This window comes from Nesoenas mayeri (assembly GCF_963082525.1).
Source record: "Nesoenas mayeri genome assembly, chromosome: 1".
NCBI lineage: Eukaryota > Metazoa > Chordata > Aves > Columbiformes > Columbidae > Nesoenas > Nesoenas mayeri.
Genome location: NC_137541.1, coordinates 56223367 through 56248183, shown reverse-complemented (window position 1 = coordinate 56248183; position 24817 = coordinate 56223367). Strand labels below are relative to the sequence as shown.

General features: G+C 36.2%; 1 protein-coding gene across 9 annotated transcripts in view; it reads left to right on the top strand.

Moving 5' to 3' along the window:
• Positions 1 to 24137, top strand: part of CNOT2 (CCR4-NOT transcription complex subunit 2) — a 90458-nt gene extending 66321 nt beyond the window's left edge. For all 9 annotated transcript variants that reach the window (XM_080357438.1, XM_080357431.1, XM_080357436.1 and 6 more), the window contains 12 exons: positions 426 to 573; positions 1234 to 1416; positions 4186 to 4265; positions 5403 to 5528; positions 8119 to 8243; positions 9799 to 9919; positions 10036 to 10192; positions 13753 to 13814; positions 13912 to 13961; positions 14769 to 14869; positions 15433 to 15577; positions 22967 to 24137. In XM_080357438.1, coding sequence (XP_080213564.1) covers positions 426 to 573; positions 1234 to 1416; positions 4186 to 4265; positions 5403 to 5528; positions 8119 to 8243; positions 9799 to 9919; positions 10036 to 10192; positions 13753 to 13814; positions 13912 to 13961; positions 14769 to 14869; positions 15433 to 15577; positions 22967 to 23053 — 1385 coding nt within the window. In that variant the 3' untranslated portion in view covers positions 23054 to 24137. The remainder of the gene's footprint in view (positions 1 to 425; positions 574 to 1233; positions 1417 to 4185; positions 4266 to 5402; positions 5529 to 8118; positions 8244 to 9798; positions 9920 to 10035; positions 10193 to 13752; positions 13815 to 13911; positions 13962 to 14768; positions 14870 to 15432; positions 15578 to 22966) is intronic.
• Positions 24138 to 24817: the final 680 nt, after the last annotated feature.

Genomic DNA, 24817 nt, shown 5'->3' with positions numbered 1-24817 from the left:
ATACTAGCCAAATGTATACTAATTTATTCAGAAATAGTTAACGTGTTTCTTGAGTGCAGTTACTAATTTTCTCAAAATGCTGCCTTTTTGGAGATAATTGGTAGGTTTTCATGTCCTCATCAAAAACTTCAAAACTCTGAACCCTTTCTCTGCCATAATACATCTCAAAGGAAAAAAATTGTTAGTGACTCAAATGCAGAAATTCCTTAAAGAGCCTTCCTGAAGTTTAAGAGAAATGGGGCTAAATTTGAACTAATTGGGCTTCTACTATGCAAACAAGGACTTCGTTTTTACACTGCACTTTCCTTCAGTCTTTACACTTTTTTATGGGTTGTCAGCATAAACTGTTTCCATCTACACCTGATGGAGAAGACTTTGTTCCTGATTGCTCTATATCTCCACCCCTCTGAATTTTTTTTCAATAGGTGCACTAGGCCTTCCAATGAGGGGAATGAGCAACAATACCCCTCAGTTAAATCGCAGCTTATCACAAGGCACTCAGTTACCGAGCCACGTAACGCCAACAACAGGGGTACCAACAATGTCACTTCACACGCCTCCATCTCCGAGCAGGTATTTATTGATAGCCAATATTTCTGCCATTGTGTCTTTCTGCAGAGCTCTTGTTAAGTGTTCTGCATATTTTGCCTCAGCTACTTTACAGTCTGATTTATTAAAAAAAAATAAAATAATAAAATAAAAAAGATGTTTCTATTGACCACTGCCTGTGTTAGGGAAATAATACTGTAAAACAGTAAGGACTTACTGTAAGACAGTATTTGATTTTTCTATGTAAAGGACAAATTTCTGGCAAATTCTGCTTCAGAATGTAAGAGGCTGGTTTTTGATTGTTCTGGTAAATGTACAGTTAAAGTTTTTTAGTGGATGTCATACGCCATATAAGAATATTAAGGTAGTAGGTCTGAAGTGCTCATTAAAAAAAAAGAGCTGTAACACCTTCTCAAATGCATAATGCTTAAGTATTTATCTAAACCTGACCAAGGACTCGATTAGTATGTGATGGGTCATCTGGTATTTCTGAAGAAGTCCAAAACTGCTTTAATTAGAGGGTAATCCAAACATGCTATATTGATGCTAAGCACAAATTAAGTTGCAACAGCTCAGAGTCCATGCTGCATTAGTAATCTACAAGTCCATCCTACATAATAATCTCAATGAGTAACCAAATACTATTGTACAGATTCATCTCTGTGGATGGTTTTTCTCTTTCAGGGGGATATTGCCTATGAATCCAAGGAATATGATGAACCACTCCCAGGTTGGTCAGGGCATTGGAATTCCCAGCAGGACAAACAGCATGAGCAGTTCAGGGTTAGGCAGCCCCAACAGAAGCTCTCCAAGCATAATATGTATGCCAAAGCAGCAACCCTCTCGACAACCTTTTACTGTGAACAGGTAAGGCTGTTTAGTTGGACCATCCCTCTGCAGCCATGGACATGCTTAAATGCTGCTCTGGAAATCTAATTTTTATTCATTAGAACAAAGCTCAAAAGCTGCTTTGTGTGTTCTTGTCTCCTGGAAATAAACTTTCAAGCTGCTTCTAATACACAATCGTCTTGAGGCCTTCAAGCTAAATTCTGTTTCTGACTCTTGAATTTCTACTGCTGCTCCTTTAAAATATGTGATGTTTCTCATGAGTTCCCAAGTTTAGTTTTGAAACTTATCGTCATTTTGAAGGTATATGCACCCAATTTAAGACAGTTCATCTAGAAGTTTGCGAAGAAGAAGGGCAAGATTTAAAAGCACAGTAGTGATGCTGGAAGAATAGTTAACTGATTCAGATACTGTAGGGACTTAGTTTTTTACTTCTTTAAATTCTGGAATAATGTAGAGAAAGTGGTTTGCTGTTCAGTTAAGGATTTGGTGCTTGTTTGGATGCCAAAAGCTCCTCAATCACTTCTGCTCTTTTTCTAACTCTGGGCAAGATTCTAACATCATAAATCATTAGGCTTTCTGTCTTCTCGTGCTGAGTTTATGCTTAGTTCATACTGATAAACTTGTAGTAAAAAGTGTGTTGATTCTGATTATTTAATGTGTGTAGTTACAGCTTAACACAGCTGACTGCTTTCCAGGCTTCATTCCACAGCCTCACGATCTCTGTACTCCCAGTTTTTCTGCCTTCAGGCCTTTCCCCAGAGGACTGACTCTTACATAGAGCACAGACAAGCTCATGGCACTCAAGTGCCACCTTTAACCCAATCTAGTATTTTACAAAATGGATAAAGGAAGGTGAAAACTAATCTCATGGTTATCTGAAACTTGGTCAGGCTATTTACTTCTGTAGTTTCACACTGATATAGGCATAAAAATGTATTTCTCAATTGCAGCGATAGAGATTTGGTAGTAGTAGTTTATGTTCTTGGAGTATGAGAAGACTTTGTGTCTTGCCTCTGATTACATAGAATTTGCCTTTTCTTTCCTGTGATGTATAGCAGCAAGTAAAGGAGATGATACTTTAAAATATGAAATTATCTTGTAAAATTATTTTTGAAACTTGAGCATCACAAAAAGTTGAAATAGTAACATACTTTAAAACTCTGCATGTAGAGGACAATTATTTTGGAGACTGATACATGTACTTTGGAGACTGTACATGTACTGATACAAGTACAAAGTACTTGTTCAGATATTGTTGGCAGTAGGGTAGGTAGTTAAATCCTTGTCTGTAGGAACATTTGAATTTAAATCCTCATCCTTCACTGTTTGCATTCTGTATCTGATTTTCAAGAAACCACAATTTTTACAAGTTGAGAAGGAAATATCACTGGAACAATGACAAGTTCTTATGCCAGAGTTGACTACCCTACAGAACCATGGCAGTAGTATGTATCCAATTGATAATTGATATATTTAACAAAATTTTGAAATTATACTTGGAAAAAAGAATTACAGTGTTTCCTTTACAGGTGCATAAATTATGCCACTTCCATGAAGTGCTGCCTTAGTTGAAGCAATGAAAGCTTCTAGGTCTTTGAACATAAATAAATATTTCACTTTCCCTTTCTTAGTTACCTTGGTAAAACAGGTTACAGGTGGTTGTAGATAAGTATGCATTTTGTGGTGTAATCCCTTCATTGTCCCTGAAATACTTAACATGGTTATTTCTAATGACTTTAAAAGCAAACAAAAACCCCTTTCCATGAGAAATACCATCTGTCATCAGGCTAGATTATATGCCCACAAAATCAAGTTGTCTTCTGTTGGTGCTCTCACCAGGTGTAGAATTCACAGATGATACCAGGAATGTGTTTCCTCAGCTGCATGAGGTGTCAAAGGTCTGGATGTCTTTCAAATACACCACCTTGGGAAAGCAAAACAGGACAGGAATGAAGCATTTAGGGGAATTTCAAATTGAAATTAAACGCTTCACATTTGTAACTGTGGAAAAGTCTGTGTAGGTAAAATTTCCACTAGGAAAACATTCTACATTTTTATTTACGGAAACTTCTAAAGCATCTACTTCCATGCTGTTACCTGGGAAAAATGTATGTTCTGATTTCTTATAGGGCAGAAATTCAGAATTGCACTCACCGGGGCCTGTTTTGGGCTTCTCAACGTCTCCAGCTGACGCAGAGTGAAGCAGATCATTTGTGAGGGTGTATTTTGGACCACAGTAGTCCTATATGATATTTAGGTGTCTTTAAGCATTTTTGCCTGACCATATGAACTTCCGTTTAGCTGGAGCCATTGTGTGGCAGAGACCGTCCCTGTGCTCGTAATAGTGCCATATGTACGTGGTGATGATTGCACACCATAACCGTTCAGCTTATAACTGAGTCAGGACAAACTTGATCACTTCCGATCCAATCCCACCTGTGAATGAATGGATAGCAGACTGGCTCTTCACTACTGCTGCTTCAGTTTTTCATATGAAATTATTGAGTAACGATCACGTTTGTCATAACGTGATAGTTGACATGTGTCTTAAGACACAGTGGCTCTTAAAAAGCTGAGTTACTTTGAATTCATTGCAGGTGTCTTGATTGAGAAGTGCCTACTGCTGCTGCTCAGAGTTTTCAGAAATATAAGAGGAAATAATTAGAAACTGAGTTTAGGCTAATGTGGGTTGCTTAAACTTGAAATAATTTAAGTGTTAATGCCTTCCACTGGGAATTACAAAGTATGCATACCCTTTTGTCTGACTTCCTGGATTTTTTTTCACAGTATGTCTGGATTTGGGATGAACAGAAATCAGGCGTTTGGAATGAATAACTCCTTATCAAGTAACATTTTTAATGGAACAGGTGAGTTTACTCTGATTAGTGTTGATGTTAAAGTACAGTAGGGAGATACTTTTACTAAGTCTAATTGAAAATATTTTGTGCTTTTGGAATGGAACTCTGTTATAATTTTCAAGTTGTTCCATAGAAGTGCTGCTTCAAGAGAGGTGCTATGAAACTGTTACTACTTCATAACAATTGATTTTACTACTTTTGAAGGCAAAGTGAAAGTATTCTGCAGCATACTGACTGTACATCACATGAATATAGATTATTCCTAGTCACAGAGAAATGCAAAATAGCTTATGGAATTGAAAAGGAGATCAGAGAAGAAAAGATATATCCATTTTCTACAAAACCATTATATAGAGTAAAAGCAGCGGGAAAGAATTTTTTGAAATCACAAACTCATTTTGAACAGCTGGCTTAAAATGTAATCCTTTCAATCGGTTGTTTCAGTTGGGATTTTTCTCTGGGAATTTTTCCTTCACCTCAATGTAATGAACTGGAGAGGGGAAAATGTGCAGAAATGCCTCAGATTTGTCCGTGCTGATGTTTGTGTAGGTGGCTGTGTATACAAAGCAGCTTGAGGTACTGGTGACATCACAGAGCGGAAGCGTTTGGACATCCCCTAGAACCTTGTGCATCTTTATAGAGTTGCAAGTCTGGCCTTGCCTGTGTAGTATTTTCTGCTGCAAATTGAAAAATGGTCCCGCGTAACTTGCACTGCGTTGGCTCTTCAGCTGCCTCAGCTTTTTCTTACCTGAGTACAAAAGAGCTCCCTGATGCTGCTGCTAATATGGGTTATTATCTTCTCCCAATTTTCTTGATAGCTCTTGTTAGTTCTTAATTTTAAACAGGCTACCCAGCCTAGTACTGTAATTTTGGTAGTCTGCCTGTATTTTATGTGTCAGTCTTTAATTGAAAATTAGTAGAGCTTGGTACTAAATACTGCTGACTAGCTCTTGTTTATGAACAACCCTCAAACATCTTGATGCTCCTTAGGCTAGTCTCATGACACAGAGGTTGTACTTTTTTGTAATAATAGTAGTAACAGTAAAAAGATCAACTAGAAGAAAGAAAATATATCCTAAATTTATCTTGCACATAATGAAGTCTTTGAGTAAAACTGAGGGAATTTGAAATATCTTTTTATTGTAGATGGAAGTGAAAATGTGACAGGACTGGACCTCTCAGATTTTCCAGCACTAGCAGACAGAAACAGAAGGGAAGGAAGTGGCAATCCAACTCCATTAATAAACCCTTTAGCTGGAAGGGCACCCTATGGTAAGACTATAGTTTTGAAAGCTCTTTGAATGAAATAGGTCTTTGCTTCATTCACTTTTTGCTTTTCATAAGACAGTAGGTAGTCTTTTCAAAAATGCCTGACACTTGAGTTCCTAAGTCTTGTTTTTGAAAATAAATAATCAATATCTCTGGGACTGGAGATTCCCTCAGGCTTTTGTAGCTATTGAAACGTAATCTGTTTTGTTTTTACCATCAATAGAGGTTGCTGGGGTTGTCAGTCCATATACTATGATGACTCTGAAGCTGCTCACTCTATAGACATTTCTTAGGCCATAGGTTGTTTTCTAGTTGCTTATATACAAGAACTGTTAAGATCTGAGTAGTAAATTGTGGAAATAATATTCAATTACTAGAGATGTTATTGTGTAAAATGTCAGCAGCTGTAAACGTGCTGTATATTTTCATTGTGTATTGGTAGTATTTGCTGTAGCACTGTTCACTGTCACTGTTATGATGATCAGATTTCTAAAAATAACCTGTAAGCATCAACTGTTATCAGTCAGATTCCAAGTTTGTTTCTTACATAATTCTTGCTGAACAGCTTAAAAATAATAAAAGGAAAAACTTTTAAGCTGGATACAAATCTTATTATTTGGGTCTGGAAAAAATTCAGGTAAGCTTAGCGTGAAGCACAGTATTTTCTTTTTCTTACTGCTTTAGTAGATTTTGTGATGCATGTTGCGTTAGCTATTCTGAAAAGTTGCTGTTGTAACCTTAAGTTCTTTTTGTGACACTTGTCAAATTTCTAGCCAAAAATAACCCAGTGTTTTCTAACTATTAAAAGCTAGTGTTTTTCAGAGATATCCCCGACTGTAATTGGAGAGAAATAATAGATATTGTGTTATCAGGAGAAAGTAGCCTCATGGATTGGGTGTAACCAGGGCCATCTGTATAAGATAGCTGTGAGAAACAGCTAAACAGGTTCAACTCGAACGCTCCTAAGCACAGAGAAATGTCACTTCCCTGAATAAAGGCACTGAAAATTCACACTGAGAATGGAGAGCTAATGTGGCTTGTGGTTTACCTGAGATTTGGTCTGTCTGAAAGAGAAGCCATTACATAGAAGGTTGGTACAGGAGAGGAAGGAGATCTGCAGAGATGCACTTCTAGAATGGAACTGCAGTTAAGCATTCAGCAGTATTGCCCCATAGAAGAAGTAATCTGTAATTGCTCCTGTGCTTATAGCATTTCCCCGTTTTGGTGCTAGCATAGCTAATCGCTCAACTGTGTGGTGAACCAGGAATGGAATTTCTCTGTCTGAAGAGGTATCTTGAGCATCTGCTTAATGCACGAGATGGGCATGGTGGTAGAAACCGTCAAGAAACAGGGGTATGAGATGCACGGGCACTGTCTCCAGCAACAAGAAGTGGAGAGTGCTTTTGGTTGTGGTCAAGTGAAGGACGGTTTGAAACTGAGCAGAGACATACTTTCTTCATACTTAGCTTATTTAAGCAGATGATCCTTCAGATAATTTTTTGATAGAATGAGAATATGCAGCACAGTTAATTCATTATCAGTTTCATTCATCCACTGGAAGAAGAAATCATACTAACTCTGGATGAAAAGGCTGAATAGCAAACAAGATGAACTTAGTGTGGTGTTGTTTGTGGGGTTTTTTTCTTAAATAAAGAAACTTTGATCTCTATCTTTGGAATACTAGCGAAAGTCATATATATTGTCAGCCACTGAGTTGTTTTAGATCCTATACATCTATTAAGAATCTTTCCAAAATAATGCCCTAGACTACTTCTGTCTTCCTCGAGTGCAGTGTTGTTTGCAACCAAATCACTGTATTCTCTGTCTCCACAAAGAACATTTGCCCTTGGGTGTGTCATGTGGAGGCTCTTTGGTTGTTTGTGTTTGTTTTGGTTTGTTTGGTTTTGTTTTTAGCTGGCTTTAAAAAAAAAAAAAAAATGATGCATTTCAGTAGTCAGAATCCATTTTCCAATGTGACTGGCCTACTTTCTTAAAATTAGGGTCAGAGCACTGAGAGTTGCAGGCTAAATGCTTTCAGTTTTCATACTGAAATTGGGAGTCGTTCTTATGTGACGGGCAAGTGTTTCATTGGTGGTATGTTCTGTCGCAAGTTAGCTCAGCATCCTGTAAGAGTATGTTCTTCTGAAGAGGTTATGCTAAGAAATTCTTCATGCCGTTAGGGGATGGAGGAAAAATGTATTATCATATTAAAAGCAGTACATCATTCCTTCATCAGTGGATTTCCTTTAAGACCTCTTTAATAATGCCTGTAAAGATGATTTGATTATTTAGATGTGCAAAACAGGTGCTGTTCCTGGTAAAGGGACTGGGCTTCTTTCTTAAAGAAGTGGGGATGTGTCTGTGAATTTAACCCAGAGTGTTTCTCAGCTCACACTTAAATAAGAGGCTTTAGTCTAATGTGTGTGGGTGTTTTAAATGAATATGCGTTGTTTTGGTTTACCTGTGTTTTTTGAAAGTTGTTTCTGCCGTACACCTTGCCCATAATGAAAATGGACAGTAAGCAAGTTCAACAGCAGAAAGTTCTTTATTTAGCAGTCATTTAATGTTATTCCTGCTTTCATTTTGGTGATAGTTGGAATGGTAACAAAACCAGCAAGTGAGCAGTCCCAGGACTTTTCAATACACAACGAAGATTTTCCAGCATTACCAGGCTCCAGCTACAAAGACCCAACATCGAGTAATGATGACAATAAATCTGTAAGCAAACCTTTAAATCTTCTTTTATTTGGAGTGTTCATACATCTTTTGATGAATATATTTTAAAATGGGCAGTCACTAGATTTGTAGTGTAAGATTTTCAAATTTGCTCCTCTAATAAGAAATTTTACATAAGCAACATTTCAAATATAACTATGTAAATGGAATTTCTCAGAAAGGCTTTTAATCCCAATGGTCACTACAGCATTACTTCCTTACTTTCCTTTAACTTCTCTGTATCCTTTCGTATAGGGGAGAGAGGCCAGGGAGGAACTTACAGGAACACCTCAAAATGTATTTTTGAGATACATATTTTTTTCTACTTTTTCAGTTCATAATTTCTTTTTCTACCAATTCTAGCTCATTTTTCGCTGTTGGTGCCTCTCAGCAGTAGTAGTAGTTTACACATTATAATATCTTACTTCAAAACTGTCAAATCCATTAAAAGTTAGGTGCTACAATATCACTTCAAGGTAAAATTGTTGATGGGGAAATGAAATCAGAGGGAACAAGCTATTTTAATAGAGACCATTGCACTCATGGTTATGTTGTAGACTTACGAGATACATTGTATCTCAAATATTGTTGTAGTTATCATGCGTTAGATATAGGGCTTAGATCATAAAATGTATGGGGTTTTTTGTCATTGTTTAGTCTGAAAGATTTGCAATAAAAATACTTTTTTATTACAAATGAAAGGTGAATAAAATTTGGATGGCAGAGAACAGTTTCCTACAGTATTTGACAAAATGTTCTAGTTTCTGGTGGTTTTATTACTTCAGGTTGCACAGAACATGTTAATCAGGGTGGCATAAATGCTGATGAGTAGGTAATAGATGTGACTACGAACTCACGTGAAAACTGAAAAATGCAACCGTTCAAAAAAGAGCTAAGAGGAAGCGTAGGAAGCCCTCGGATGTTGTGGCCAGATTTATCTTGTGGAAAATGTTCTGATACAGTTAGCGTTGAATATGTTAAGGAAGGAGGGAGTAAATGTGATCACATTGTGTTACTGCAGACTTGTTCTAAAGAACAATAAAGAGTAAGAAATCATAGTTGTGGAAGATATCTTTTGTCAGTAAATGGGCTCCTGGAGTGCAATCACAGTTTTCTTGCCAAACATAGTGTTTACATCTCTTTCCTGATAGTTGCAAATGTGCCAACTCTGTGTTGCTTGCACCTGAAATTGCCTCGAGTTATTATCTGTTGCTACGTCATGGAGTGTTATGCAGGAGCAAGACTGTACGGGGAAAAATATAAGGTGTGATGAATCCAAAATATCCTCTAGTCGCAGGCACTTGGGATATCCACTGTGTATTCAAACACAAGGTGTAAAACATTTTCTTATCCTTTTAGACTGCGAGCTACAGGCTCATTAGTAGCTCTTACTGTAAGACAGGTATACTTTAGGAAGTGTTAAATGTTACTACAAGGTTTGGCAACAGAACTCAAAAGCTGCAGCTTGGTTCCATTTTAGTGCTGAAATATATAGGCAACAGGTTTTTCTGTTTTGGTTTGTTTCCGTCATACTGACTCTGCAAATTATTTTTAATAGAATTTGAGTACATCAGGCAAAACATCATCCAGCACAGATGGGCCCAAGTTTCCTGGAGACAAAAGTTCAACTACGCAAAACAACAACCAGCAGAAAAAAGGGATCCAGGTGTTACCTGACGGTATGTGTCATTCCACTTCTTCTTCTTCTTTAGAAGTCTTGACAGTCATTTGGATCACCTTGTTGATTTCCTTCGCTTTGTGAAAGGCGAAAACTTAATTTGTTCTTTTTGCCCAGGTCGGGTTACCAACATTCCTCAAGGGATGGTGACGGACCAGTTTGGAATGATTGGCTTGTTAACGTTCATCAGGGCAGCAGAGACAGATCCGGGAATGGTACATCTTGCATTAGGAAGTGATTTAACAACACTAGGTCTCAATCTCAACTCTCCGGAGTAAGTTTTTGGTTTTAAGTACTATCTTCAGTTTGATTTGATTATGCTGTCATTCGTAATAGGCTCACTCAGCTCACGCGACTATCAAACCCACAAGGTATTTTGCTAAATAAAATTTGAAAATATGAGCGTAAAATACTATTTTCATAACAAGATAATCATGCTTCCAGGAATGCTAAGGTCTTTGTATATGAGCTTCCAATAAACCTAGTAGCTTTGTGTATTCTTCTAACTTCTTTAGTTTCTTAAAGGAATTGACAGTGTAGTGTTAATAAATTTGCTGTATATGTTATTTTTCAAACAATAATATTCCTTGAGAATATCTACACTTAATTCTTAGTGATTTAGGGGGTAAATTCGGTATATATTAGTGTAATAATGAACAGAGCATCTGCAGTGCTACCCTGCACCAAAGATTAATTTAAATGAAAATGTAGTTTTATATTTAACTTCTAGTCATTCAGTTCACCTAACTAGGCTTCCTGCGGTGACAGTGAGGAGAAGAGCAGTTACTAACTGCACTAATGGTAAGATAGGTACTTTAGAGAGGTGAGATAAATCACCAGCCCTGGGTACCTCTCTTTTTTGCTAGTTACAAAAGGAACCTAAATCAGTTTGGACAAAAACACTTATCTTCTAGGAGATAGTGATTGTGAGAGAAATTTAGTTTCTTATACTCTTGACTTTCAGTTGAGAATCTCCCATCGTTTTGTTTCAGCAGAGATTTACATAGTGTTAGCTTTATTGACAGTCGTTCATGCATTTTAAGGTTTGCACATATTATATTAACACAACAAAGACCAAACAGTGTACACACGCACAGTTTCTATGTTTCACAAATTTATATGGACCTGCACTCTGAACATGTGCGTTCAGCAAGATTAATATATGAGGATGTCAAGGTGAGAGGGAAAGCATAGGAAAAATGGCCTGTGATTTTTCTCTATTGAAATAATTTGCAGTAATTTATTAATTTCTTTCTAGATATGTAACTTTTTAGAAATTGCCACTTCCAGAAATTCTTTCTATAGAGCTTATATAAAAAGTTTGTCAAAATGTTATGCCATTGGCATTTCTAAAAATATTTCAAAACAATCATCCAAAGTCTGTAGTTGTTTGCAGAATGTGTTACGGTAATATAGTATCTTCTTAAATAATTTGCTGTTCTCAGTATCAGTTGCTCAAACTTAATTTGAGGCTTTTCAGCTGAAATGAGCCTTTGCTCATTGAAATAATTTCAAGTACATCTGTAGCCGAATTCTTGAGTTGTTCCTAGACACAGGTGGAGTGTTGTTTGGTTCTGCAGCGGCTTTGTCTAGGTGTAAGCATGCTGAACAGTAGTAGTGATACTACTTTTGGTGATACTATTTCCTATTTTATTCAATATTATTCATTAGTTTTAATGACTAACATAAAGCTTAAGCTTAACACACCTATTGCAAAGTCTACATACTAATAAAAACTCATAGGTTTACATAGTACCTTCATTCAAAAGAATACTAAACATCCTTTGATGCTGTGATGACTGGTAGCTGTGTTAGTTCATGCAGCTCCTGAATACAGCACCCAAATCATTAGTGTGTGTTCGTACATGAACAGGGCATATAGCTGGCATGCTGCTGCTTTTCCGTAGCAACAATGCTGCGAATAGCTGAGTTTTTTAACATTTTCAACATTTAATTACTGTATATGGGGTGTTTGGGGTCTTGGATGGAGGGGATAGTGTTAATATTTAAACCAGACAGTTCTATATCATAAAGCTGGTTTTATTTCATCCTCCAGAAAAGCTTTCCAAACAGTCTGTGCCATCCTCAGTGTCTGGCCTGCCATCTTGCCTTACGTTAATCATCCTTTGCTTGCTTTATGGATTGTCATTTGAAAAAGTAAAAGCATTTCATGTGTGGAAAGCTGAATTTTTCTGCCTTGTGAGGTGCTTCCGGTGGTACAATTGCCTGTCCAACTTAAACACTTAGCGCAAAGAATGTACTTTTAGAAAAAAAGTTTAGAATTCTGTATATATCTCTAATGGTTTGAATTAACCCTTCTAACTCCTGGTTTTATATAGATTTTCTGTGCAGGTAGGTTAAGATTTATTTCAGTTGTTAATGATTGTGTATTGCTTGTACAGTCCTTTATTTGTTTGTTACGAGGTATGCTTCTAATTCTTTAAAATATCTTACAATTCTGCATAAACAAAAATGAAAGAAATGGCATTGCTTTGTTTAATTCTCTAGAGATTACATAGTTGTTTGCTCATGTTCCGAAACTTTCTGAAGTATTCATCAAAGAGGCTGCAGACTGTCCAATACCTCCTTGAAAAAATATTAAATTAGTAGGCTTTTATTTGTTTCATAGAGGGAACACTGTGCACAAACTCTTTAGTTTTTATTACATACAGGGGTACGGTCTGAGTCTGTAAAGTCCTGCATTCTTTGCCCTCAGAAACTAAACCTCTAGGGCTTGCATGAGGTGATGAAGTTGCAGGATGCTCCTCTTCTTGGGGCAACGCCTGTCCATGCTTTCAGTAGAAGGAAAATGGGTTTATTTTCAACATCTGCAGATATTGCCACTGAAATGTTCCTTCAGACTCTAAAGCATAAGCTTTTGCTAACAGTAAGATCATTTCGCCCATAGTGAGATTGACACCACTTGATCAGGGTAGTTTTTGGCTCAGCTGGGAGCTGGTTGTGTTCAGGTGATTTGGTAGGCTTCCAATTTTTTTTTTTTAATATATAGCAGTTATTAGGACTTTAACAAGAAAGAAGCAGAAAATACCATCGTCAATTTTCATTTACAAAACTTGCCACAATAGAATGCTATAATGGATAATTAAAAGCAGGCTGTAGCTACCTTCCAAAAGTACTTTTTGCTGTGTCCTTTTTTCCGCTTCTTTACATGTTAATAAGAAAACTCATTCCTCAGTACATCAGTCATTGCAGTAGATTTGGAAGGTTCATCATTTTCTCTTTGTTAAACTAATGGCTTTTTTTTTTTTTTTTAAATTATGTTAGCAAAATCTGTATGGAAGAAAAATATTAAATCATAATAAACTTATGTTCATGTTGTGCTGGGATTCAATTTTTTTGTTATCGCTGAAATTTAGAAGAGTAAAATCTTTACTGATCAGTTTAAAAAAGAAATCATCTGCAAGTATAAGCTTTTCTTCCCCTTTTAAATCACAGACTAATAAGTTGGAACCCACAATGCTTGTGGCAGCTGTTCCTAAGAGAATTGAAACCCTGTGTAAAATTGGATCCCCAAAAAGGGTTGGGATCTCTGGCATTGCAGTTAAATGAATAATAGAAAAAAATGAGATTTTAGCCATGTAGATTCCCTTGCAGTTTAAATGCAATCTTACTTCACGTATTAAAAAGAAAATTAATAATAATTACCAAAGTGGACTGGAAATTTCCTTTTCTCCTTTCTTCTCAGCCCGGGTAGTAATTTTGGTTGTGTGGTATGGTTTTTATGTTTGTGAGGTTGGTTGTAGGGATTTTTTTGTTTGATTGGTTTGGCGTTTGTTTTTAATTTTGAGAAATTGTGCTTTTCTGTTTCTTCAGAAATCTTTATCCCAAATTTGCATCACCCTGGGCATCATCGCCTTGTCGACCTCAAGACATAGGTAAGAGAGAAATAACTATGCAATTCAATATTAATATTTGCAAATTTTATTAATTTACATGTCTTAATAGTTGCATCAATTCCGATTCTTTTTTTAGACTTCCATGTTCCATCTGAATACTTAACTAACATTCACATTAGGGATAAGGTAAGTATGTGTGTGTGTGTGTGTGCTTATTTTTTTGGTTTTTTATTACCAGTAATTTTCTGGATTTTCTTTCAGATGGGTAATATTTGAAATCAGTGCATTTTAATGGATGTCCTCAATCTTTTTTTAAGAAGTGATGCATTAACCAGCTAATTGGACATATCAGGCATTCATTCTACCTTAGAAAAAGACGAAACTGAGAGTGGGCATGGTTAGCAAAAGAGCTTGTGTTTTTAAGAGTATATCTCCATGCAAAGCAGAAGTTTGTTATAATCCATATACTTCAATATTCAAAGGCCATGTTGAGATATTTCTTCTTGAGATAAGCTCAGAATTGTGGTTTGAGATTTTTATCATATTTATTTGTTGCTTTCCATATCTACCTGAATAGGGATTTTTTTCTTAGATGTATTTTCTTTCAACTATTGTAATTCCATAAGAGAGATCACTGAGAAATATTGTAAGAAGTTGTAGTAGTGTTACTTTAAATAGAGTGTGAAGTGAGCAAATACATGTAAATGTTCTGGTTTTAACTCAAAAAAATAGATGAGGATACACCCAGGTGCAGGGTGCTGATTCATTACTTCTGTTTATTTTTGTGTTGTATATTTTAAGTTGGAAGGGTTAACTAAAGTGAAGAAAAATGATTGTTTCAATAATTATTAGTCTTGTTATATTAGAATATAATTTCCACTTAGGATGGAAGCACGTTCTGGATGTGTCCTTGTGTTATTTAAGTGGGATAGTATGTCTTAAAACAGTTATCTGTTGTGATTTTTCATCCTCATTTTCTTCAATCTTTTGCAGCTGGCTGCAATAAAACTTGGCCGATATGGAGAAGATCTCCTGTTTTATCTCTATTACATGAATGGAGGAGATGTATTACAGCTATTAGCAGCAGTAGAGCTGTACGTTCAAACTATTTTGTCAGTCTTATGTGATTCAATCTATTGCAGTAATGAAGTAGTAGATGTAAAAAAAAAAAAAAAATAGATACTGAAAACAGTAGCTTAGCCAATGCAAAGCTGGAAACCTTTTTCTATTTTTAAATACATCCTCCAACCTTGGTTCTATTTTGTACTTATTTTTTTTATTCGTATAGCAGAAATCAAAAGTCTTTCTCATAAATTTGATATTATTAAGAAGCACTGTGATAAAGTGTCAAGTGCCAGTGGTCATTAAACATCTAACTTACCTTTGTTCAACAAAATGAAAAACAATAAATGATCATAAAAAGAATTTGTTGTTTAAAGCTACCAGACTTCTTAAGGTTTCATATGTGATTAGTTTGAGGTGTAGTAATTGTATGGAAGAGGTATGAGATCGTAAGTATAATGATATCTTAGAAATTTTGTTTTGGTTTTGAATGCATTGTGTAGTTTTGATCGCAACCCTTAAAATTGTAATTTATGAAGTCAAGTTCAGAGAACTAATACTAAAAATTCTTTTCCCTTCCTATTAAAAATGAAAGATTTAACCGGGATTGGAGATACCACAAAGAAGAACGAGTATGGATCACCAGGGCACCCGGCATGGAGCCAACAATGAAAACCAATACGTACGAGAGGGGAACATATTACTTCTTTGACTGTCTTAACTGGAGGAAAGTAGCTAAGGTATCTCTTTTCTCTTGTGCAGATTTTTTAAGTCTGTCAACCATGTATTTTTAAAAGAGCAAAAGTAAAACCTGGCTCCTCCAAAAAATCTCAAATTTTTTAATCTCCTATCATGTAAGTTCGTGATCTTAATTTCTGATGTCAAAGGGAGAAGAGATTCCCTAAAACACTGGCTTGTCTGTGGAAAAGGGGAAGATGTCTCTCGATTTGCTCTGTTCTTTGGGAGATTCAATACAATTCAGGAGTTTTGTTTAGATTGAAAGCTCTTTTCAAGTACAGAATTATAGAATAGCAAGCATTATTTGGAATAGAAAGCATTATTTGGCACTTTAGGAATTGTGCTTGCAGATATTGTTTTGCTTTAGAAAATTCAGTAAGGAGCTACCACTTCTCATTTTGGAATTAGGTATGGGGGAATGTTTTTTGGGTGGTAGGATTTTATTTGCGGGGGGTGTGTGTGTGTTTCATTCTGGGTCTGGTTTTTTTTTTTAAATAATGTCTCTCCTTAAGCATACTGCAGGACTTTTGTACTCTGTTGTTTGAACATCAGAGTACTTTGAAATAATTACTTATTTTAGAGTACAGGCATATTTTCATGGTGCTTCTTTTCTGTATTTTAGACCAAGAGGCATTAAATCTGAAAGCTCTGGTCTTCTCGCTTCTCATTTCTTATCATCTATTTGTTCCTTTCTGCTCATGAATACTGTTAGTAATGTTCACTCTTGTTAGCTGAAGAAATTAATAGAATTTTGTTTCATTTTCTCCACTGTCCCCGGAAGATAATTAATTTTCAGTTTCTTCCAACTTCTAAGATCATCCAACTTCCAGTTCAAGCTTTTAACATCATCTTGTACAATGCCTTTGCCTTCCTGGATCCTGATTTCTGTGATATCTCTCCTCCACTAAAGCAAAGATTTTTCTAACACAGTTATGTGCCAAAATACTATTTGAGAAATCAGGAGTGCCAGCATTCAGTAACCTGGCAAAAGGTGTGCTCTTGTGAAAATAGCCTGCCCTAAAAGGTGATGCGTTCAGCTTCAACTGGAGCTGAAGAAGGAAACTTTGACAATATATGTACAACCGTCACACCTACCTAGAGTCTGCTTGAGTTGAACCGTTCTCATTCCCCACTTCAGTTTGGTTATATGAGATTTTATGGATGTGGCATGATTTGACTTCAAGTTTTAACTGACATGTTGGATTCATCCATGAAAGAGCAAACATAAAACTTACATGTCAGGCCTTCTGTAAATATGGTATCACACTCTTGCTTTTATCTAAAAAGCACTCAAACAGATCAGACCAGATTAATCTTGAAGCCTTGAATTCAACAGATAGAATTCCAGCATGTTGGAACTATGTTTTGTGGTTCCATGTGCTTAGGTATTTCATTTAATCAGATATCTTCTCACCTGGAGCCTAACTTAAGAATTGTTTACTGAAAAGGCATTTCATTTCTGTGAGGAAGTTGCATTTATACAGTTGGAGATAATGAGATTTTGCATTAAATATTTACCTGTCTGTTGATGTGTTTTTAAACATCAGCTTTAAATTAAAGCGAATGGAGTTCAGTGTTCTCCCTCTGTTAAATGAATTACGTTTCTTCCTAGCCGGTGGGTTGAAGTTTGCTATCATTTAGAGATTAACTAGATATGATACTCTTTTTTTCTTTCTTCCCCTCTTCCTCTCAGTAAATTTGCTGAACCTGTGGAAGCTGCCCTCAGAAATCAATATTTTAGTTGCCCAAATTGATAGGAGAGGCTCTTCACTCCACTTACATGTGTGACTCGTTGCCTCTGCTGCCTTCCTGTGACCAGCAGAAAACCAGGATTTTGTAACTGAAGGTTTTAGTGACAAGCCCTACTTGCATGGTTTTTCAAATGTGCAAGGTAGTGCCAGAACTTTTAAGTAAAAGTGTCACTCCACCCAAAGGAAAACCCGAGCAAAAGGAATGTTTTAATTTCTACTTGAATTATTTATTTGCTGCTTGGTATACTTCCTTAGGTTTCCCAAGACGCTCTTTAAAGCTATTTTATTATTGTTTAGGATCATTAGAGGGGACGTAATTACCTTTTGAAAGGGTAGATTTCTTCTTTGGAATCAACTGAATATATTCCATTTATTTATGAGCAATAAGAGCCTTATGTAGTTCATCAGGGGAATCGAGTTTTTACTCTATGTGGAAATACAATATTTCTTTTACTAGGAGGAAGTGGTGCCCATTCTATAAGGAGAATAGCCTCTTTAGTGTCTCTTTCTACCTGTAGTAAATGTATGGAGCTGCTACTTGATGCTTAAACATTAGTTTTGAAGACAGTATTTTCTCTGTTAGGAGTCCTGAGTGCTGCCCTGAAATTCAGCATCCAGTGCCTGCATGGTTAATTAGCACACTATACCTTCCCTCTTTTAAAAAACAGAGGTGGCTTCATCTGCTAAGCATTCCTGGAGATACTGCAGTGAAAGAGAGATACAAATCACTCCTGTTGGTAGCTAGCAAGGAGAGGGATAGTATTTTCTAAAGTTTTACACCTGCAGCGGTAAGCTAACAAGGAACATGGTTTCCCCCCGTTCCTGTGTCCATAGGAAGAGATAATATCTTTTCTGTTAGACTTCTCTATTTCTTAAGGTAAAATTTGAACTGGAGTATAATTTTGAAATCTTTACTTAATTGATGGAAATTACAGCAGGCAACTGAGTATTGATCACAGGAAACTAGAGAAGGATTTGGGGAAAAAATGCTATATCTAGCACTTGCTAGAAATATTTTTTTTGTCATTTTCATCTATAATAAGTAAGTAAGAACTTAGATGTATGTGAGGTATGATCTTGGCATCGTATGGTAATGTTGTTACCTCTGATAGTAATTTCTGGAGTTGACGTTTCCTTGGAGGAAGAATAATAGACTTTCCACAGCAAGAATGGCAGTATTTGATAGCTCTGTGTTGCACTGAATGCAAAGAAAAGTATGGCCAAGTAATTTTCTCTTAGCAAATGCAGAAGTATTAATTAATATTTCAGGAAACTAAAAATGTAAGAAGCTAGGGGAAAAAAATGAAAGAATTCCAATAAATCGCAGTCTCTTATTGTAACTGTTACATTATTAGTGAATACTGTGTATATCCATTCCTTAGAAGGTCACAATAGTAATTGCTGCTAATTTCATCAGTCCACTTTCGAAGCAGTCAGACAAGAATTGTTTCTGGTAAATTACTGTCTTTTATATGTGCAAATTAAATTGTTTTTCAAGGTGCTTTATAAATATGTCTGTTGTTCTAGTGTATATGCTCAACTATAGGGCAGCACATATTCTAATGAGTTGTGCTTTGCACACATGGTGCATCATGCATTATGAGCTTGTGTATTTATTGTGCCTATTTTAAAATATACTGTGTTACGATAGATACAGTTATACATAACTGTTTGCTTTGGATATTATTATTAAATCTTAAGACTAGGTTTGTAAAACCATAAGCCAGACATGGTTTAACAGATCTTTTGGTGGTATCTTAGACTGGTTTAAACAAAGCCTAGTAAAGTAGACGGAATAATTTATTTCAAGAAAACATCAAATAATATATTTATCTTTTTGTTTAAGCTGTAGGCTCTAATTTTATATTCCTGATAGATAATGGTCCAAAGAAGGAAAGGCAGCATAATAGCTCAGTAATGAGAACTCCTAAACTGATAGAAAATAAAATCAAATTAATTCTACGCTAATATGTGGTAGTAAACAGTGAAAATGTGTTAATGACAATAAACTTCAAATTAATCTTAAATGCAAAACAAAATGCAGGAAAATGCTGATTACAGATATGTCCATATATATGGGTTTTCATCCTAGTGTATGTGGGAAGTACAGTATGTTTAAAGATGCTTTGATTTTTTTTTTTTTCACTGAGGATTCAACTGTATAGTTTGCTGCTGTTGAGGAGACGAGAGAGGAAGGGAAGTGGATATGAGACCAAAAATGCCTTCTACAATTGCACATTTAATGAAATCCTGATTTAAGTAGTCTAAAGTAAACTGTTTGGAATTTCTCCTTTGGAAAGTAAGGAGAATTAATCCCATTTAAGGGACAAGGTTATAAAACCCTTTTACTTTGATCTTGTAGTTATAAAACGTGGAATTCTTTATGGGAGAGGAGGTTAAATTTCCAAGTGTTTATTTGCTTTTAAAGGTTACTGGCTATATTAAATTACTCCCTATCCTTTTAAGATAATATTAATTTAAATACTTTTATAATTGTTAGAAATTTATATCGGTTCTTCAAATAGAGACGTGCCACAGCATTTAAATTCAGGCTCTAATTTAAATTTGGGTCTTTGCATCCATCTTTAAGCCAATAAAAATGCTGCTTTTTTCGTGCCACTTGGAATTTTTGAGCTAGCCATGGGATTTCTACCATCTCCTTTCATGGCCTTAAACAGTCCAGTATATTTTGTCCTCAGGACACTTCCTATTCAGCTTCTTGTTTTGTTTTACTCCATTAATGCTATGGATCACCTTAAGCAACTCTTCTTTCTTTAGTATTCTTACCTATTATGGTTTGTACCTGTGTAGCCTGATGTAACTTTACCATTAAAACGAGTTTTCAGGATGATACAAGAAGTGATTGCACAGAACAATTCATTTAGTGTTGCACATCTGCTGTAAGTTTCTACACGGACTTAGTATTCATTATTCTTGCTTAATAAAAGATAATTAATTTTGAATAATTACTTCCATATGGAAAACAGAACCATTCAGCAGATGTTTGTCAGTTGATAAGTGGCATTTTTTTACACTTATATCTGTTTATATTAAAAAAAATATCAGTGCTACTGTTCACATCCTAAACCACAGTGGTTCCTGGAATTGAAAGCAAAACCATAAATTATGCCTGTAATACAAGTATTTTTCTATATGTAATAAATAATTGCCTTTTAGTTTTCAAAAATACTTGGTCAGCGAGTTCTTTTTTTGACATTGTCAGATGTAACTTCAGGTGTTGTCGTGCACTACTGGACACAGGGATGCAAATCAGAAAGGCTGTTTTAAGCCTCCTTGTTTTAAAAACCAGTGACAGTTTGAACTAACAACTCAGCTACTTCTGAAGAAAAAATGGTAGAGAATCACATTCCTTCTTCTAAATGAGGGCTTCCAGTTTGTGGCACACAATGGAGACCGCTCAAGATACTGAGAATTTCTTTCAGACATGCTCCGTGCTTGTAGCTGCTGCTGCCAATACAGGCACACAACCCCCCAAAGTGTGGAAAGCCCTTTTCGGGCTACCGGTATTGTCTTATTGGTTTAAGTAACCATTTTTGTTAGATAATTTTGAAGGCATTTCAGAGCATTTAAAGGTTCTGGTAACTGATTGACACTGACCATAGATTGATAGTAAACTGCAGACCCTTCCATGCGTATGTTCAAAATGGAAATTTTGAGACCCGTCAACGGGAGAGAAATGTGAGTGATAATTTTTTCTGTTACAAAATTACTTCAAAATTACGGAACATCCACCCAACCTAAACCAACCGTTGACACCAAAATACCCACGTGCATTTGTACACCTTGATCTTGCTTCTGACAAAAGGAGGGAGCAAGCATCTCTTTGGTATCAGTATGTATGTATGGACCTGCACAAGAGGAGAACATACACCCAGCTGGCATGTTAATTAGGAATGCCAAAAGCAATTGGCTTGTATATGTGGCTTTAAAAAGCCCAAACGAGAAACAACCCACCACAAAAAACCCACCCAACCAACCAACAAAATCCCTTGGTTGGAGCAGACAGCCAGGAACCGTAAGTGAAGCAGATGTGGAACACTTTGCTGCAGATGGTTGTAACTTCATGTGGATTTTGCTGGGATTTTCCAGATCTAGGGACAGTATTCTCTGGGGAATGAGGGCTTAGTGAATTCTTAGTTTTTCCCCCTTGTTTTGTTTCCTTACCACGGTGAATGTTCTTTCTATGCTAGATGGACCTTGTTTTGCCTTAAAGAAGACAGGTCTGAGAGTTGGATGCATTGACTTGGTCTTTAATTTAGTTTGTCTGCCTCTAAAAACAGAAGTATTACACTATTTAATCACTTCAGGGAGTGTTCTAAAATAAGCTATTCACTACTCTTAGTGTTTTCATCCGTATGTAAAAATAGCAAGGTAGGTTTGTCCTGCAGATACAGATAGTGTTCTGCTGAGGTTCTCCACTGAATTAGGCAAAATAAATTACTGTGTGTGTCCAAAGTAGCTGTTGTTGAATTACCACGAAGCACCCTTAAAGAACAATTCTGAAACTTCTGCTTACTCTATTTCTTGAATGAAGATAGAATAGGGATGAGTCACAGCTAAACTGCTGAAAGGATCTGAAAAATATAAGATTTAAGTAAGTCCTTATACATTTTTGCATGAAGTAAGTAACAAGCACCATGTGTCAAAGTGCACTGATTAGGGTTGTGTGCACAAACTAAGGTCATGGGGAAGGAAGCTGTTTTTTTCATTGTAACGATCATTTAGACATCAAGGCTGGTGACACTGTTTTGTAGTACCTAATGTAGTCAGAATAAGAATTACGCAAGATCACTGAAACGTCTGACAATTACTGAAACCAGACTCCCTCAAACAAAAGCCAAGTGATTGTGCCTGTGAGACAATAAAGTTGTTTATTTACGAACCGGTAGCTTGTGTGGCATCTGAGTACATGGGCAACGATTTTTATGCCATGTGGCTATTTATAAAACACCGAGAGGATTTCTCATGAAAGATGTTGGTGAAGCGTGATACAGGAGCAAGGAGCTCAGGGGGTGCAGGAGGGTTGGGTGAATCTGGAGCTTAAATCTGAGTATGAAATGTGGTTGAATATTTTTTTAAATTCTGGCTTACGTACATCTCAGTACTTTGTCTCTAGCATTTTAGATAGTGTTCCCCAGTTTTGTACTAAGAAAGAGAAACCTAGCTAGGTTAACTTAAAATTGGGCCTGGAGGTATGCCACAAAATATCCCAGAACTTCACATCATCCAAAATAAGTCTTTGCATGTCTGATGTGTTGAAAGATAGAAGCTTTTATTCAGAATTCAGCTCATGCCGTGACTGTGTGTTTGTGTTCTGTGTGTGTGCATGTATAAAGTTGTTTAAAATCAAAATCATAATTAGGATTCTAAGAGTAATGTAAAATTTAAAAGAGTAGAAGAACTTACATGATACAGGTGTAATCGCTTAGGATATTTACTTTTTTGTACTTAACATATATAATGCCAGATAGTGAAAGCATGTGTTTCTGCCTTAAGTTAGGACTTGATCTTTTCTGCATTTGTGCTTTTCAAGTGTGGCTGGTAGAAAGACCAGTTCTCAACAGGTAAATGATACGTTGTTTCATTGGCTTTGCCTTTTTCTTTCTATTTTAATTGTAGGAGTTCCATCTGGAATATGACAAACTAGAAGAAAGGCCTCATCTGCCATCAACCTTCAACTACAACCCTGCTCAGCAAGCCTTCTAAAGACTTCCCTTTTCTTGGGGTATGGCTGTCTCAGCACAATACTCAACATAACTGCAGAACTGATGTGGCTCAGGCATCCTGGTTTTAATTCCTTGAGGATCTGGCAATTGGCTCATGCGAAGGGTCACCATTTGAGGTCCTGCCTTACTAATTATGTGCTGCCCAACAACTAAATTTGTAATTGTTTTTCTTTAGTTTGAGCAGGGTCTGAATTTTTGTTTCTGTTTTATTTTTTGCCAGCAGACAAGCTTGGGTCTGTAAAGACAAGCGAGTACACTGACAAAAGTTTACCACTTAGTTTTCCAAAATGTAAAAACAAAAAAAAAGAAAAAAAGACAAAAAAAAAAAAGACAAAAAATTAGACAACAAAATTTGCATTGTTCATTGTAGCACTATTGGTAATAAAAAATGTTTGTGCATTTTTATGTGAAGATCCTTCTCGTATTTCATTTGGAAAGATGAGCAAGGTTTGCTTCCTTCATTTTACTTCCCCTCTGTTTTTGAAAGGCAGTTTTCGCCAAGCTTAATGCAAGAATATCTGACTGTTTAGAAGAAAGATATTGCCACAGTCTCTGGTTAGTTTCCAGAGTTGTGTATTACTGAGCTTCATCTTTCCAGAATGAGCAAAACACTGTCCAGTCTTTGTTACGATTTTGTAATAAATGTGTACATTTTTTTTAAATTTTTGGACATCACATGAATAAAGGTATGTATGTACGAATGTGTATATATTATATATATGACATCTATTTTGGAAAATGTTTGCCCTGCTGTACCTCATTTTTAGGAGGTGTGCATGGATGCAATATATGAAAACGGGACATTCTGGAACTGCTGGTCAGGGGACTTCTTTGTCGCCCTGTGCACTAAAGGGCCAGATTTTCAGCAGCCAAGGACATCCATACCCAAGTGAATGTGATGGGACTTAAAGAAGTGAACTGAGACAATTCACTCTGGCTGTTTGAACAGCAGCGTTTCATAGGAAGAGAAAAAAAAAAAAAAGATCAATCTTGTATTTTCTGACCACATAAAGGCTTCTTCTCTTTGTAATAAAGTAGAAAAGCTCTCCTCACTGCAGTGTTGACTTTGATTTGAGATTGTGAAATTCTTTCTTCAACAATGAAAAATGGAAAAAAAAAGTTGAAGTATTAAAACTATCGAGCTGTACAGTGGTTGAGACACTTGAAGAGTCTTTTTGCTGCTGACAAGTAAATTTATGAGAGAGTTTTATATTCGTTTCGACAGCCAAAATGTTTGGTTAACCTTGTTTTCAGGTCCCCTCTACATAACGGGAAAACACAAATTGTTTTTAGAAGGGGGGCTGGGTGGCATTTCAAGTGACATAAAGGTGCCTCAAGAATTCATCACAGAAGGAAAACTTGGAAGAAGCTTGGTTTAAAACTGATCATAGCTCAGTTATAAACTTGTATCTTCCCACTTAAAATACAAACACTTTTCATTTGATGATCACTACTACTTGAGCTTGTAGATACAAACAAACATGAATGTGCACTGGTTCTCAAAAATAACAACTGTTCTCTCGTGTGGAGGAAGAAAAGCCTGAACCGTTTGGATGGTTTCCTTTTTTCTTGATGTGACTGCCACCTCTCACTGAGTTGCCTCTGTTGGTGCAAACCATTTCAAAACACCTGAAATTAAGAAAGCAAGAAAAGACAGCAAAATACTTGTAAGTGAATTGTGGGGTTTTACTTTTAGGTTTTAACCTGTTCTTCTATCTAGTGCAAAAACAGCTCTGTTGACGTG